The sequence below is a fragment of the Crocodylus siamensis genome, chromosome 1 (assembly GCF_052110815.1).
Source record: "Crocodylus siamensis isolate JL-2025a chromosome 1, ASM5211081v1, whole genome shotgun sequence".
Classification (NCBI taxonomy): domain Eukaryota; kingdom Metazoa; phylum Chordata; order Crocodylia; family Crocodylidae; genus Crocodylus; species Crocodylus siamensis.
This window is the reverse complement of record NC_143395.1, coordinates 33,170,522-33,185,069: the sequence shown is the minus strand read 5'-3', so window position 1 is coordinate 33,185,069 and position 14,548 is coordinate 33,170,522. Positions and strand designations below refer to the sequence as shown.

General features: G+C 38.0%; 1 protein-coding gene across 2 annotated transcripts in view; it reads right to left on the bottom strand.

Annotated features, from left to right (window-relative positions):
* Positions 1-14,548, bottom strand: part of PXDN (peroxidasin) — a 158,523-nt gene that overhangs the window by 43,239 nt on the left and 100,736 nt on the right. For both annotated transcript variants that reach the window (XM_090032778.1, XM_090032788.1), the window contains 5 exons: positions 11,438-11,594; positions 8,173-8,281; positions 6,631-6,788; positions 2,292-3,795; positions 1,564-1,698 (listed from right to left, as the gene is read on the bottom strand). In XM_090032778.1, coding sequence (XP_089888904.1) covers positions 1,564-1,698; positions 2,292-3,795; positions 6,631-6,788; positions 8,173-8,281; positions 11,438-11,594 — 2,063 coding nt within the window. The remainder of the gene's footprint in view (positions 1-1,563; positions 1,699-2,291; positions 3,796-6,630; positions 6,789-8,172; positions 8,282-11,437; positions 11,595-14,548) is intronic.

Genomic DNA, 14,548 nt, shown 5'->3' with positions numbered 1-14,548 from the left:
ACTAAATAAGCCCAGTTTCCCCAGTTTTTCCTCATAAATCATGTGCCCCAGCCCCCTCACCATTTTTGTTACCCTCCACTGAACTCTCCAATTTGCCCGCATATGTTTTGTAGTGGGAGCCCCAAAACTGAACACAGTACTTCAGATGTGGCCTCACCAGTGCTGAATAGATGGGAATAATCACTTCTCTTGACCTACTGGCAACACACCTAACAATGCAGCCCAGTATGCTGTTAGCCTTCTTGGCAATAAAGGCATACTGCTGCTCCATATTCAGTTTATTGTGCACTGTAACCCCCAGCTCCTTTTCTGCAGAGCTGCTGCCTAGCTAGTCAGCCCCTAGCCTGTACTAGTGCATAGGACTGTTCCAGCCTAAGTGCAGGATTTTGCACTAGTCCTTGTTGAACCTCATGAGATTTCTTTTGGCCCGATCCTCCAATTTGTCTAGGTCACTGAATCCTAGCCCTACCCTCCAGTGTATCTGCTACTCCCCGCCTCTTGGCATCATCTACAAACTTGCTGAGGGTGCACTCCATGCCATCTTCAACGTTGTTGATGAAACCATGGAACAAAACCAGCCCGAGGACCAACCCCTGGGACACTCCAGTTGATACTGGCTGCCAACTAGACACCAAGCTATTGATTACTATCCTTTGAGCCCAATGCTCCAGCCAGTTTTTTGTCCACCTTACAGTCTGTTCATTCAGGCCATACTTCCTTAGCTTGCCTGCGAGAATTTTGTGGGAGACCATATCAGAAGCCTTGCTAAAATCAAGGTACACCACATCCACCGGTATCCCCACATCCACAGAGCCAGTCACCTCATCATAGAAGGCAATTAGGTTGATCAAGCAGGACTTGCCTTTGGTGAATCCATGCTGACTGTTCCAAATCACCCTTCAAATGCTTTAAAATTGATTATTTGAGGATCTGCTCCATGACTTTTCCAGATACTGTGGTGAGGCTGACTGGTCTGTAGTTCCCTGGATCCTCCCTTTTCCCTTTCTTAAAATTGGGCACTATATTTGCCCTTTTTCAATCATCCAGGACCTTTCCCGATCATCATGAGTTTTCAAAGATTATAGCCAATGGCTCTGCAATCAATCAGCCAACACCCTCAGCAACCTTGGATGCATCCCATATGGCCCTATGGACTTGTACACATCAGTTTGGAATTGTTTTCCAACTATTTAAGTTGGTCAAATAAGAGGCATCAGATTCACCCAAAGAACCCTTGTCTGCCTCAGTTTGGAATTATGATTCCAAAAAATAAAGCCAGAACAGCTAACATTTTAGGTCCTTTGAAAAGCTTTATTTAGTTTCAGACCTCCATTTATTTTCTTATATGATGTCAACTGTAGAAACGAAACCAAGATAAAATACAGGTTATGAAGTTTGTGAAAGAAGCGAAAGTGGTAGCTTTATTTTTCATTTCTATATTAGAACCATGTAAGAAAAGGAAATGGAGATTTGCTGTTGAAACAAGATGCTTAAACATACTTTTGTAACTAACAATTTTTTTAGTTTTAATCACTTAAAGTTTTCCACAGTACTGGGAATTACCTGTCTCCATCCCGAAGACGTTTAAACTGTGTACTCAACAGACACATCAAAGTCGGTCCCAATCGGCTACCGGGAACTAAATCTTCTACCATGAGAGCAGGAAATAAATCTACATTCAGCGGTGAACCATATAATCTATAACAAGAAAAATACCAACAGTATGCATGAAAAATCATGTATTACAAACAAGTCAGTATTGACACAAATATGGGCAACAGGCCTGAAAAATTAACATAAAAATCTGACAGTGGTATAATATCACCTCTAGCCTGATTTCTGCTACATTTTATTCAAAATAAGGAATGTAAAACTACAGAAATAAACACTGTCAGGCGATCTATTAAATTTAAATATGTTTACATATTTTTAATATTACTCATAAAATGGGATGTAATACTAGCTGACACAGCTGGCACTTCAGAGACTTGCAGGGAGTGACACAGGAACTTCAGACAATTTCTACAACTTCTGAAGCAGAAGAATTACACAGTTAGGGGCACTAGTAAGGAAAAGACAGTCCATAACTTACCAAAGTGTTACTAAATCTTATCCCAGCCTCACACATTTCCTGTTGAGAACAGGATGGTTTGTGGGAAATTTCCCTCATCCCTGCTTCATGTACATTTTCTTCTAGGATTCGTGCACTTCAGTAAGTATTAATTTCATATGCACAATTAGATATAATATTACACTTGCTTTAAAAATATTCTTTTGCACTTCAAGCTCACCTGCTAAGCTTCTCCCTGATTTCAGGATTCTTAATTTCATTTTTCAAATCTTCAAAAGTCTGAGCTGAAGACAGATTACAGTACACTCTAAAATCATGATAGGGAGGAACTCCATGATCTCTGCCTCTTTGAATATTCATAGCTGCCAGATCTAAAGCCACAGTACGTGCCATGGAGAAGAGTCTTTCTGTTAATTCTGTATTGAGTAACTGCGATGGTACACGCATCTTACCAGCCACACCAAACAATCCCCTTAGAAGTGGATCAATGCCGCCTTCGTTTACAATCCGAAATGGAGAGAAGAATGCCTTATGAAGAGGTACATGGTCTTGTGGAATAGGTTCAAAGTTTTCATCCAGCCGATACAATAAAGGATTGATAAGTGTATGACCAAACCTAAAAGCGGCAGTTGCAAACTCATTAGTTATGCCAGAATTAACATTAGGATCATAACCTTTATATTCTCCAAGCATCTTCATGCCTACCTCTCCTAAGATCTTAGGTAGCCAATGGCTGTATGTTATATGTTGCATTTCTGCACCAACAATTTTGCGTGTTTCATGATATATCGTGTCACCATCCCAATGTGGATTCAGTTTCAGTAGCTCTGTAGCAATTCTATTGTGTTCTCTAAACCACAATGTATGCATACTGGTGAGACCCAGCTGTTCATTAGCACGCTGATCCCCAGCTAAGAAGCAAGGAATCGGGCTCTCATTTTCATCTCTCATGCATTCTGTTGGCGGACCAGTAGCAAAGGGAAGAAGAGGCTTGCCTGATCTCTGTACAATACCCTGCCTCAGAAGGCCCCTTTGACTTGCAAAGTCTCTGATTTCTAGTGCCTCGTGGTCTGAACTGCCATATACGTTGGATGCATCAATATAAGAAGTCAGCTGGTTGATCTGTTCCCGTGGGTAAACAGAATTCATTAAAAGAGATGTCATGCCACTTCCACAAACAGGACTGGAACGTACAAAAAACATGCAGCGTGCACCATTTCTAACTCTGGGGTCATTCGGTGGTATCATGATTGAGAAACAAGGAGGATCATTTGTACAAACTGAACTGCAATGTTGACCATCAGAAAACCTTGCTTCACTTAAAGCTGCAACTGTGAGGTCAAGGTCATGATCAAGAAATTGACCCCACTGCATTAGCATGTGAGTATACTGATTGTCAGGGGTTATTGTTTCGGTTCCTATTAAAGTAGTAGAAACCAAGCGAGGCATAGGGAGTGTGTATCCATTATAGTGTCTATTAGATCCAATGCCCCTAGGCAAATTAAATCCATTTTCATAAACTGACTTCAACAAGCGTTCAAAGGCTGTTAGAGAGGCTCCCCACATTGGATGCTGCAGGTTATTGCAAGTTCCATCATGAGTTCTATACTTCTGGTGAAAGCACATATCTGAACAGTTATTCACTCTTCTGTGGGCTGTGCAGCCCGACAGGTTTGCTATCAGGTTCAAGTACTGTGGAGATACAAGATCATTATAGTGATAGCCTGAAATAAAAGAGAGGCAGAGGGAAAATTAAAGATATATTCCTGTCCAAAATCTAATATCACAAATAAACTGCTAGACAAAATTTTATTATATTTTCCATATTACTAAACAGATCTCTTGGTTAAGAAGAGAATGCTGCCATTAGAAGGTCAGAATGAAGCCTTATATAGATGCCAACTTTTACACAGAAGGGAGAAAAGATCAACCAAATGTCACATTTTTAAAAACAGCTCTGGAGTCGGTATACTTTCAAAAGCCCTTGGCATCCATGCAAATTATTTGAAAACATGTCCACTTCATGTAAAGGTAACCAAAATGAGTTAAACTCTTTGAAAATCTGACCACCAACTAATATCAAACGTCAAGATAGTTATCATAGAATCATAGGGTCTGCCAGAACCATCTAGTTCAACAGACTACACAAATGCAGGATGTGCTACTCATAAACTAGAGACAAATGGTTACCCAGCCTTTTTTTAAAAACCTCTATTGAAGTAGGTCTACAACTTCCTTCCACAGCTTGTTCCATTGTTCTACTGTTGCAACTGTAAGGACATTTTTTTCCTGAGATTTAATCTAAACCTGCTTTGTTGCTATTTATACCCATTATTCTGTGTCCTGTGCTGTGCTTCATGGCATCCTTTCAAATATCCATGGGTTTATTTGAAATATTCTGCAATATTTACTATGATGAATCAGTAATAAAAAAAGAAGTAACAAAAACAGCTACAATACCCAACTTTTCTAGGTACACATAAGTAGCCATGTTCCTTGAGATGGAAAAATTATAATCTAATCAGAGATAAGATGAAGCAAGTGTAAAAAAAAAAAAATCAGACATGCACATGTGCCGTAGCAGGAAGCATGACGTGGGCATCACGCCTCAGATCTCATTACATCTTTCATTGCAAATTGGCCAGGGGCCTGAGATTAATTTGTCTTGCACTATGGACATTCCTGGAAAGTTCTATTGCCTCAGGTAGCTATGTGGTCACAATGAAGCTTTCTGAGTATAGTTAGTAGAGAAGCACGGGGTAGGTGCAACAAAGTGAATCCAAAACTGTGCCCAAGTGCAAAAAATGCATTTACACAGCTGCATGTGGATGACTTAAGCATATGAAGGTAAAATAAGATCTGGATCAAAGATCCAAGGTTTCACATAGCTTCCCCAGATCAAAAACGAGAGACTAGGAGAGAGGCCGCTTACATGAAAACATATTACTTTCACACTTCTAGTTTCTTTAAAATAAATAAAGATACCCATTTTGGGAGATCAAACACTAGACCTGGTTCTGAGAAAAAGTCCCAATACGATATAAACTTTTTCTAATGCTATATAAAGTCTAAGATTTTTATTTACATTTTAAAACTCATATGATCATGGCAGGAGCCCTACTGTATTGCCTTTCGGTCAACATTAGACTGATTAGTTTTTACTAACATGTAGTTTCATACACAGTTATTCACGAAAACTCAAAATGAGATGTGCATGGATTTGCACTATAAATACACGCATCTGCATCCAGTAAGGCAAAAAATCCATTTCTATGTCACTGATGTGATAAAATTCAATTTTCTAAACATTCAAATACTTGCAAAGTATAGTTACAAAATGTGGGGGGAGAGGAGGAGTAAAAAAGACATTTTCAATTACTAATAAATTCATAGAAATCATAAGCTTTTGTGTTTACAAAAAGAATATGATTTTTTGTGATGAATTATGCCTTGTAAATTGTTTGCTTAAGTCTAATTTAATAGTTTACCTTTACCAGCAAATATTATGGTGTCCCAATTCCACAAAGATTACTCTATTTGGCCTTATAAATGTTGGACTAGTTTAGGGTCATAGTTAGAATTTTAGGAAGTTACAGTACATTCTCAATTAGAAACATCAAAAGGAACACTATAAGGAAAATATTTTCTCTCATACTTCAGTGTAGCTTTTGGTTGTGTGCCTAGTCTCAGCATTACTTCTAAAATGCCATCATTATTTCCAAATGCTTTGCTCATACGTTTCAAGTGCAGAAACACTACATATCAACTGCCAAAATTAATAACTTATAAGTACTGCAACACAATTACCTTACAGTTTTCTTTGTGTGTTTAGTTGTATGTTCTCAAGTTGGGAATTATGAGTTTGAAAGCTAAGTTCAACAATTGAAAGAGAAGAAATATTAAACTACATATTTCTTCTATGATTTATAAAAAAGCAGCAATTATGTTTCTTAATCACAAATCAATTTAAGAACAGGCCTCCATGAAACAACTACAGTACTTTAGTTTGATATTCTACTTTGTTCAGAATGGAAGTAGTAGTTAATGCTAGGAAAACTGCTACAATAAATATAAAACCTTATTTTGCAAAATGATCACAAATGTCAAATCTTTCCTCTTAGGTCATCATCTCTTTTCTGTAATTAGACATACAGATTTATAATATTTCTATTTGAGAAAATAACCAATAAAAATACTGAGACTTATCAACATATAAGTCTTGCTAAAAAACAACTGCTCACATTCTCCCAGACAACACTATGTACTTCAGTTGAACCACTTGTAAGAATTTGGCTGTAGCAAAGGCTTCTTTGCATGCCGAAGTGGGAATTAAAATAACACACGAGCAGATCTCTATGAAGCTACATTAAAACATAACAATATGCAAAGCAAGGACCCAAATTGGCAACCTTAGCTCTTGCTGAACTTTTGCATGGTCAGCTGAACTCCAATGACTTAAATGGCAGTCAGGTTTTTAAAATTAACACTGCTTGAAGTATAAGTATTTGAGATCATATACACAGCACAACACAGAGAAAAATAAGGAAAGAAGGACTGACTTGTTCCATTTAGGTCAACCATTAAACCATCTCGTACATGATCTTGAATAAGCTGTAATGTTCTTTCAAATATTTCTCCAGCTCTCGCTTGCTCAACAGTGTATGGATCTCTTGGGTATCGAAATAAGGCTAGCAAATCATTTGGAGAACGAGGACGACTAATAGATAATTGGAAAAAAAAATTGTAAATGCATACACTAGAGCTATAAGAGAACAACCATAACACTACAAATAATATAAGTTCTGCAACTAAAGATATCACTAGATACGATTAGACTATACCTTGGTTACTCATCCCAAAATGGAAGGCAAAAATAAATAAGAATAAATTTATTTAAACACTTAAAATGTGTTAGACCAACATTAAAATAGCAGCGCGCTCTTGAAACGTACCCCTTTATCCAAATGTTTGGGGTAAATATTTAAAGCAGGGGTTAGCAGTGGATAGCTCGGGGGTAGGCAACCCTCGGCACATGTGCCACAGTGTGCCACACGAAGGCATTATGCTTGGCATTCGGGCCTAAGGAGGACGGTGGGGGAGCCATAAGGGGCCTGATCCTTGGTGTGGAAGTGTGGCCCCAGTCCTGTTCCCTGTTATTGCCCGTGCACCTTGAGGGAGACGAGCCAGGGCTCTGCACACCCTGCTGCAGCTGTTTGCAGCCTTTCCACTGCCTGCTGCAAGCAGCCCGGGCTCCATGGAATGTGGCAGGGGCCTACTGCCCAGGCCAGCTGTGGCAGGCAGCTGGGAGGCTGCAAGGTTACACCTAGGTCAGTGGAGCCCAGCCTGGCTCACTGCTGGCAGTGGGTGCAGGTGTGCCTTGGGGCGGACAGCGGGAAAGAAGGCTGCACTGCTACAACAAAGATCGGGCCTCTCATAGCTCCCCTGCCATCTGCTCCTGACATGCAAACATTTTACAAGTCAAGGCTGTGGGTATTTTTGGCACTCTGCCCAAAAATGTTGCCAACCTCTAGTATAGTCCATGGGCCAGAACTGGTCTGTAAAGTGACTTGACTGGGACAGCAGCAGCAAAAGAAGAGTGTGGCTGCCCCCCTTCACCAACACACTGCTGATTCCCTCTACAGTGTCCCCGCCACCCCATAGAGCTCTCACTGCTCTTTCTCCCCCATTCCTGTGGCACATGCTGCTACCATTAACATTGTTGCTGCCATCCCACCCTTCCCACCGCTGCTGGGGATGAGAAATGGTAGTACATGGCAGAGGCATTAGTAGGCAGCTTGGCTGCTCAGGGAAAAGGTAGCCAAGTCTCAAGTGGCCAGCCCAGTTCTCTAAAAGGTTGCTAAATCCTGATTTAGAGCCTAATTGGATAAAACTTTTTTTACATAGCATGGTGCAATTTATTTTTACATAGTGATTTCATGCCATATTACTAGGACTCTAGAAACTAACCAGATGTTAAAGTTGCTATATAAAATCATGACACTGTCTCATCTCTCCTATGCATCGATTTTGATGATTTTTCTATAACTTTTGGTATATCCAAAATTAATTTCAGCTTCCCAGTTTTTTTAATAGCACAATACCTGTCAAATAGATGTGTACGTGTTGAATTTATAGCTCTGTCAACAGTAGCGATTGCTTCCACAATTGATGTTTGTACAAATGGATCTCCATTTCGACTGACATTAGGAACTAGAAAAACATGAAGTTGCATATTAGAGCAAAAATTACTACACAAAATGGTTACTCCTATAAAGTAGTGTCTAGACACTACATCATTTCAGTTTCACAGAGAACCACTTTTCTATAAGTTCTACCTGCTCCAAAATTTAAAATTACTAACCATTTGGGAACTCTATTAAAAAATATTTACACCTGCTGAGGACTTAAGATTTTTGCAATACCAGTTAAAAATCATTTTTTAAATTAACCTCCTTTTAATATAATAAAGTGGTATGTCAAAAGTTCATAAGACCATGAAAGCGGACATGGGTGTAATCTTTATAAATTTTATAAATTTGTAAATATGACCAAAACAAAAAATGAATAAGAAGTGAAGTCTGCATATCTGAACTTTTGATCTGGTGTGGCAAATCAGCAGCTTAAAGATGCTTAGACCAATGACTATGATCTAGGATCCACAGCAATCAATGAAAAGACTCCCATTGACTTCAGTGCTTGAGTTTACTGACTGACACAAAGCTGTAGAACGGGATCTTTATACGGCCAATCCTCGAGGAGACCCACAGAACTTTAATTTTGGAAAGTGACACTGAGAGAATAGAAAAATTGGAGGAAAAAGGGGGTGACCACAGCAATGCAATGATTAGCTGTATCAAGCCAATGTTAACTGTGAGTATCCTTGCTGCTGTCAGTTTGATATAAAACCTGTTAATATCCTGTAATGTTTTTCTCTGAGATTTTTTTAAAATATACAACTTTATCTTCAAGCACAAAGTCACTAATTTTGTACAACTGATAGCTCAGCTTCTGGCTCCATTAAAATACCTGAAGAATGATTTTTCTGAATACGGATAAACACGTTTGGAATTCTAAACTTCAGGACCTAAACAGCAGAAATTGCAATTGTTTTATTTTTTGTTTTAAACACCAATAGCTTGCTTTTTCAGCTGACATACTACACTTTTTTTTTCCAATTCATTGACCAATAGGTTTACTATTCTAATGGAAAACAATTTACAGGGACCCTAAAATAATCATAGGTACTCAATTTTTAGAACACCGCTTTGAAACATTCAAATATTTTTGAAGACAACAAAAACGTATCGTCATTGTGTACTGCTTCAAGTGTAATCCAGACTTTAAAAGTCATGATAGTATTAGAATACCATGGCAAGGAACATTTCTGTTCCTCCCATGGCTTTAGTCTTCCATAGAAATAGTATTACCTAAATGATAGGAAAGGGATTTATATTAAAAATATATTTTGGGAACATGGAACAAACCTAATCTTAGTTCAAAAGAAATATTTTAGATAGACTGTGGCTTTTTCATCTCATAGTTAGCTTATTCCAGGGAATAACTCCCAACTCTACAGGGTGCTGTTGGGTGTTCTCCTGGAGTTCAGATGTACCGACATACAGAGCTTGAAGCAAATAATTGTTTTTGGTCAAAAGGGAATACAAGAAGCGAGCTGAGAAAGAGAGATAGGAAGATAGGATGGATGAGCATTTGGAGCACTCTGAAACCTGGAGTACTTCATACTTGATATATTTCAACATCATGCAGTTCCTCTGCCTCCATTCCTCCCTCCCACTGGCCCACCACCAAATGCCTCAAGATGGCTAAAAAAACAACATGCAGCTATACTGCTGTTTAGCCAAAGAGTAGGAGACCAAAAATCCCATGCATACCTCTTGGCCTTAGTAGGTTCCTAAGGTCAGCTAAGTGCACAGAAGACCACTCACTGGCTGTTCACCCCATTCTTGCCCTCCCCAACTCCCACAGGGTGGGGGGAACAGAGCAGAGCACCAGAAGACTGCTGGAAAGTAAAGATGTTCCAGGAAGAAAAAAGACTGTCTTGCATTCCAAAGTTTGTATAACTCTATGCTAACTATGCAGTTGGTTCAATACAAATATTACTCAAAGAAATCCTTGCCTCTCAATATTGCAGGAAGTGCTTCAAAATGAAGCATTTCAAAGATCTCCTTTTCAAGGATCGTTTATGAAGTGTTTCATCTGTGAACACCTGCATTCATGCTATTTAGATTGCTTCAAACAGCATATTTGTCCATGGCCATAGTATTATACCATCTATACAGAACATTTAATTTATGCTTTTCATGTTTTTTATTTATGTTGTATGTTCAGAGGGCAAATTAACTGGCACATTAAAGATCATTAAAACAAGTTAATGAGAACACAACAAAATGAAGAATATTTTGAAGGGCAGTGGGAAATAATAACCAATTATACAAAAAGAGATCTTTGAATCTATACCATACTGTTATAAAGATATGTTGTAAAAAATATTAGATTTAATCTTAGTGCTAGGGAAAGGAAAAATGGTGTATAGATATATTTTAATACAAAGGAAATAGCAAAAAGGAACAGTATTTTAATAAAAGGGAATTTGAAAAAATAAAGTTTGGCACCATCAGTAAATGCTTTAGGACCAGTCTATATAAATGTAAAGTGATTATACAAATATCAGAGAGAGATTATATTACACTGTCAGGACTCTCAGATAGGTTTTTACCATATATATAGACATGCACACATATTATTTTATATAATATAATTATATATTATATAAAAACTCCTTTGTTACACCTACCCTTGCTCATTTGTTATTTCCATTGCTTCTTATACACCATTAAGAATCACTTTTAGGAATTCCTTGCCTGCAACAGCAACCTAGTTTCCAACTGGCTATGGTGAGGCTTCCTTTAAAAATGCCAGATGATTTGCTTTCAAGTCAAGTCATTTGCTCAGAAGTCAGACTGAATATTTCATCAGCAAATTCAGATACAGCAAAAGAATACCTCAGGAGGAAACTAGTATGGTTCCTGCAGCCCCAAATGTTTGGGCTTCAGCCATTACTATGCTTCAAGAGCACCCGGTCATGAATCATAGGGAAAAAGAAAAGAAAACATCGAGGTCTAAATCTTAGAAAGATTTTGGCTGAGTTTTTCAACTTTTTACTGATTGGTAAGCAGTCAGTCACCTAAATTTAGTCTTACAATTCAACAGAATTAGAGGCAAGCAAGAAGTTCACAAGTTGGCCTTTAGTGTTTTTAATTGCATTTTGTGTCTATAAGTTAAACAATCATCATTCATTTAGGAGCTAATTGATATCTTGCCATGCGTTACATTTACAAACCTTACCATTAACACTTAGAACCATGCTAACAGAAGAGTAGCCTATAGTATTCCGGGCAACACATTCATATCGGCCTTCATCAGCTGTTCCAACATCACGAATGGTGAGAAATCCCTCTGGACTAACGTGAAACTTCCCACTTTCTGTTACCTGAACCCCATCCTGCAGCAAAGCACAATGCTTAGTTATTCTGAATGCTCACTTTGTAAGAATTTTACTAGTATTTATGCTAACATGCCAAAATCAAACATTAAATAGACAGAGATCCCACCTTGCGGCAGAATAGGGCGTTAGGTGGTTAGATGGGGCACACCATCCCAGCCTCCCCCCGCCCCCCATCCACCCCCAGTCATTCTTGATGGGCAATTATAGTTCTGATAGCAACATTTCATGATAACAAAAGCCATAACAAAAGCCACTTCAATAAGATGTCTCTCATAAAAAGTAGTAAAGCACATCCATTTTTTAACTAAAAAACAACAACAATATAGCTCAATAGCTGTATGTCCTTTGTGGATAAAACACATGTCCAAAAAGCAGCACTATGTGCCCTTTGGGGATATGCAGTATGCTATTGGGACTGGATTGGATTCAAATTTGATTGAATAAAAACACCTGAAACTGAAAGCATCCAAAAATGCTAATTAACTGCAAAGAAGGCAGAACAGAAATGCTACTGTTGAGATTCCCTCTCCCACTCTAGGGGCATAGTTCCAATCACACCTATCTGATGGCTTTCATCTCTGCATTAGAGTTGCCACCTGAACACCATGAAAAGCATAACCTACCACCACAAAAAATGGGATTCAGTTTCCCAAATCAGGAACTTGAAAAGTATCGCAAATCACCCTCAGCTGATTCATTACACTATGTATTTGACTGAATGCTTTTTTTTTTTTCAAATAAACCCTCAGTGCTGACATAGATTGGCTCCAGGGTTTGCAGATGTATGGTAATTAAATTATGATGGACAACTGAGATTGTACGGTAGTTTGAAGATAGCCACAATGTCAGCTTGGAGGTTTTGTTTGTTTTTCTTTGTACTAAAGGTTGCAGGGTTCCTCAAATCACCAAAAAGTATAGATATGTATACAAAGAAGACATGATGATAAGGATGCCCTGGATCTCTCCAAGGATTAAGCTGAATTAATCTATTAAAGTAACCTATCAATTTTGTAATAATTTGTATTTATTGAATTAATGAAGGTGCACGTTGGAAGAATTGCAGACAGAGATGTGGGGCAGAAAATTTTCCAGTGCTTTATTTTTCCATGGGAAATTTTCCATAAGAATTCATTGTTTCATAAAATTCATTAGTAACAATGAAATGATGCCAATACAATATTAGGCAAGCTTGACAGTTGTAATTTTTTTTCAGGTAATTATTTGTAGGCAGCATGTGAGAAAGTACCTATATGTTTTATTGATTTGTAAAGAGGAGGGTTAATACATTCACATAATGAAACCAAAAATCAAGTTATGAATTCATGTAACTGACTGTGCAAGTCAAATCAAAACCAATACTAAAATTCTTATTTCATCTTCGACTGCAAGTGAAAACAAAACCAAAACTAAAAGTGTGATTATTTTTTATTTCACTTTCAAACACACAGAGCAGTGTCTCATTTCCTTTCTTGAGTTGGGGAAGCTGGAAGTATTTGCATAAGATCTGTTAGTTTTTTAGTGCTTTTTGTTTGAAGTAGTCATAATAATGCCTAATCAGAAAAAAAACAAACTAGTGTGTGGCATCATTCTAGTGACATTCAAGCCATGGAAGGAAGAAAGCTGGTAGATGTAAATATAGCAGACAAGAGTATGCTAACACTACAACAAGAATGAAGGAGCATTTAATAACATGTAGAAACTGTCCTGAAAGAATACAAGCCATGTACAGAAAGCTAATACAATGAAGTGGTAGAACAACATCATCTGAGAAGTCTGCTTTGGGAATCCTATGTAAGTAAACAAATTAATATGTTAAACAACACACCATATAGACTAGCATCTATATTGTATTAAAACATTATAATTTTAAAAATTGTTAATGCAACTCTGGACTATCATTTATTTATTTCAAATATTTGTATCCTCCTTTTCTGCTTGCACTACGTACCCAAAGTAGCTTAGGCTTAACAATATATATTTTTTAAGTTATGTAAGAGATAGTTAACTATTATTTCAACCCAGCAAAGTGAGCTTAGTCCTTGGGCCAATGGCAGAGGCCAGACTATACTTTCCCAGGGCAACTGAGAAGCAAGTTGAGCAGCAGAGTGTTCTTTCCCGCAGGGAGGGGGGAAAACAAATTCTCTGCCGCTTGTCCTCTTTCTGATGGATGAGGCCAGGCTAGAATAGGCTAAAATAAAAATATTTTCTCCCTCTTGCTGCAGGAACTTGGTAGTTAAAGTGAAATAGCAGATTTGCAAAAAATGGAAAATGAAAATGTTGAGCTGCCAGGTCTCAAAAAAGAAGCGGGATCCTTGCTTTCAAGATCACTGTCACCAGATATGCGATCCACCATGAGTAGCTGTTCAAGACAGTCAAGCTTTTTATCAAGCTTTGTGGACAAAATATCAGAAGATCAAGAAAAAGCATGAGAGACATTAGCTCGAGCTATATTTGCAAGTGATACACCTCCTTCCATAATACAAAATCAATACTGGAAGGAACATAAACTAATTCGTCTATCATATAAGTTACTGTCACATTATCGCTTATCCCGATAATCACGTTATCCCGATTCTCTCTTAGATAGTATGAGAGTTAAAACAATGGTTATTCAAAAGATTGGAAAAGAAGAATCACTGACTCTGATGTCAGATGGATGGACTGATATACAAGGAAATCCTTTAGTGAACATTATGTTAGCAGCATCTGAACCAAAATTCCTGAAAGCAACTGCTACCGAATCTTCTCATCATGCCAGTGAATATATAGCCAAATTGTTGAGTGAAGAGATTGGAAGTGCCGGTCCCTCCAGGGTGCTTGTCCTCGTAACTGATAATATGAGTAACATGAAAGCTGCATGGTAAATATTAAAAGGCAAGGTATCCTCATTTAATAGTATTTGGCTATCTTGCTCATGGGTTGAATCTTCTGGCAAAGGACATAGTAAGTGT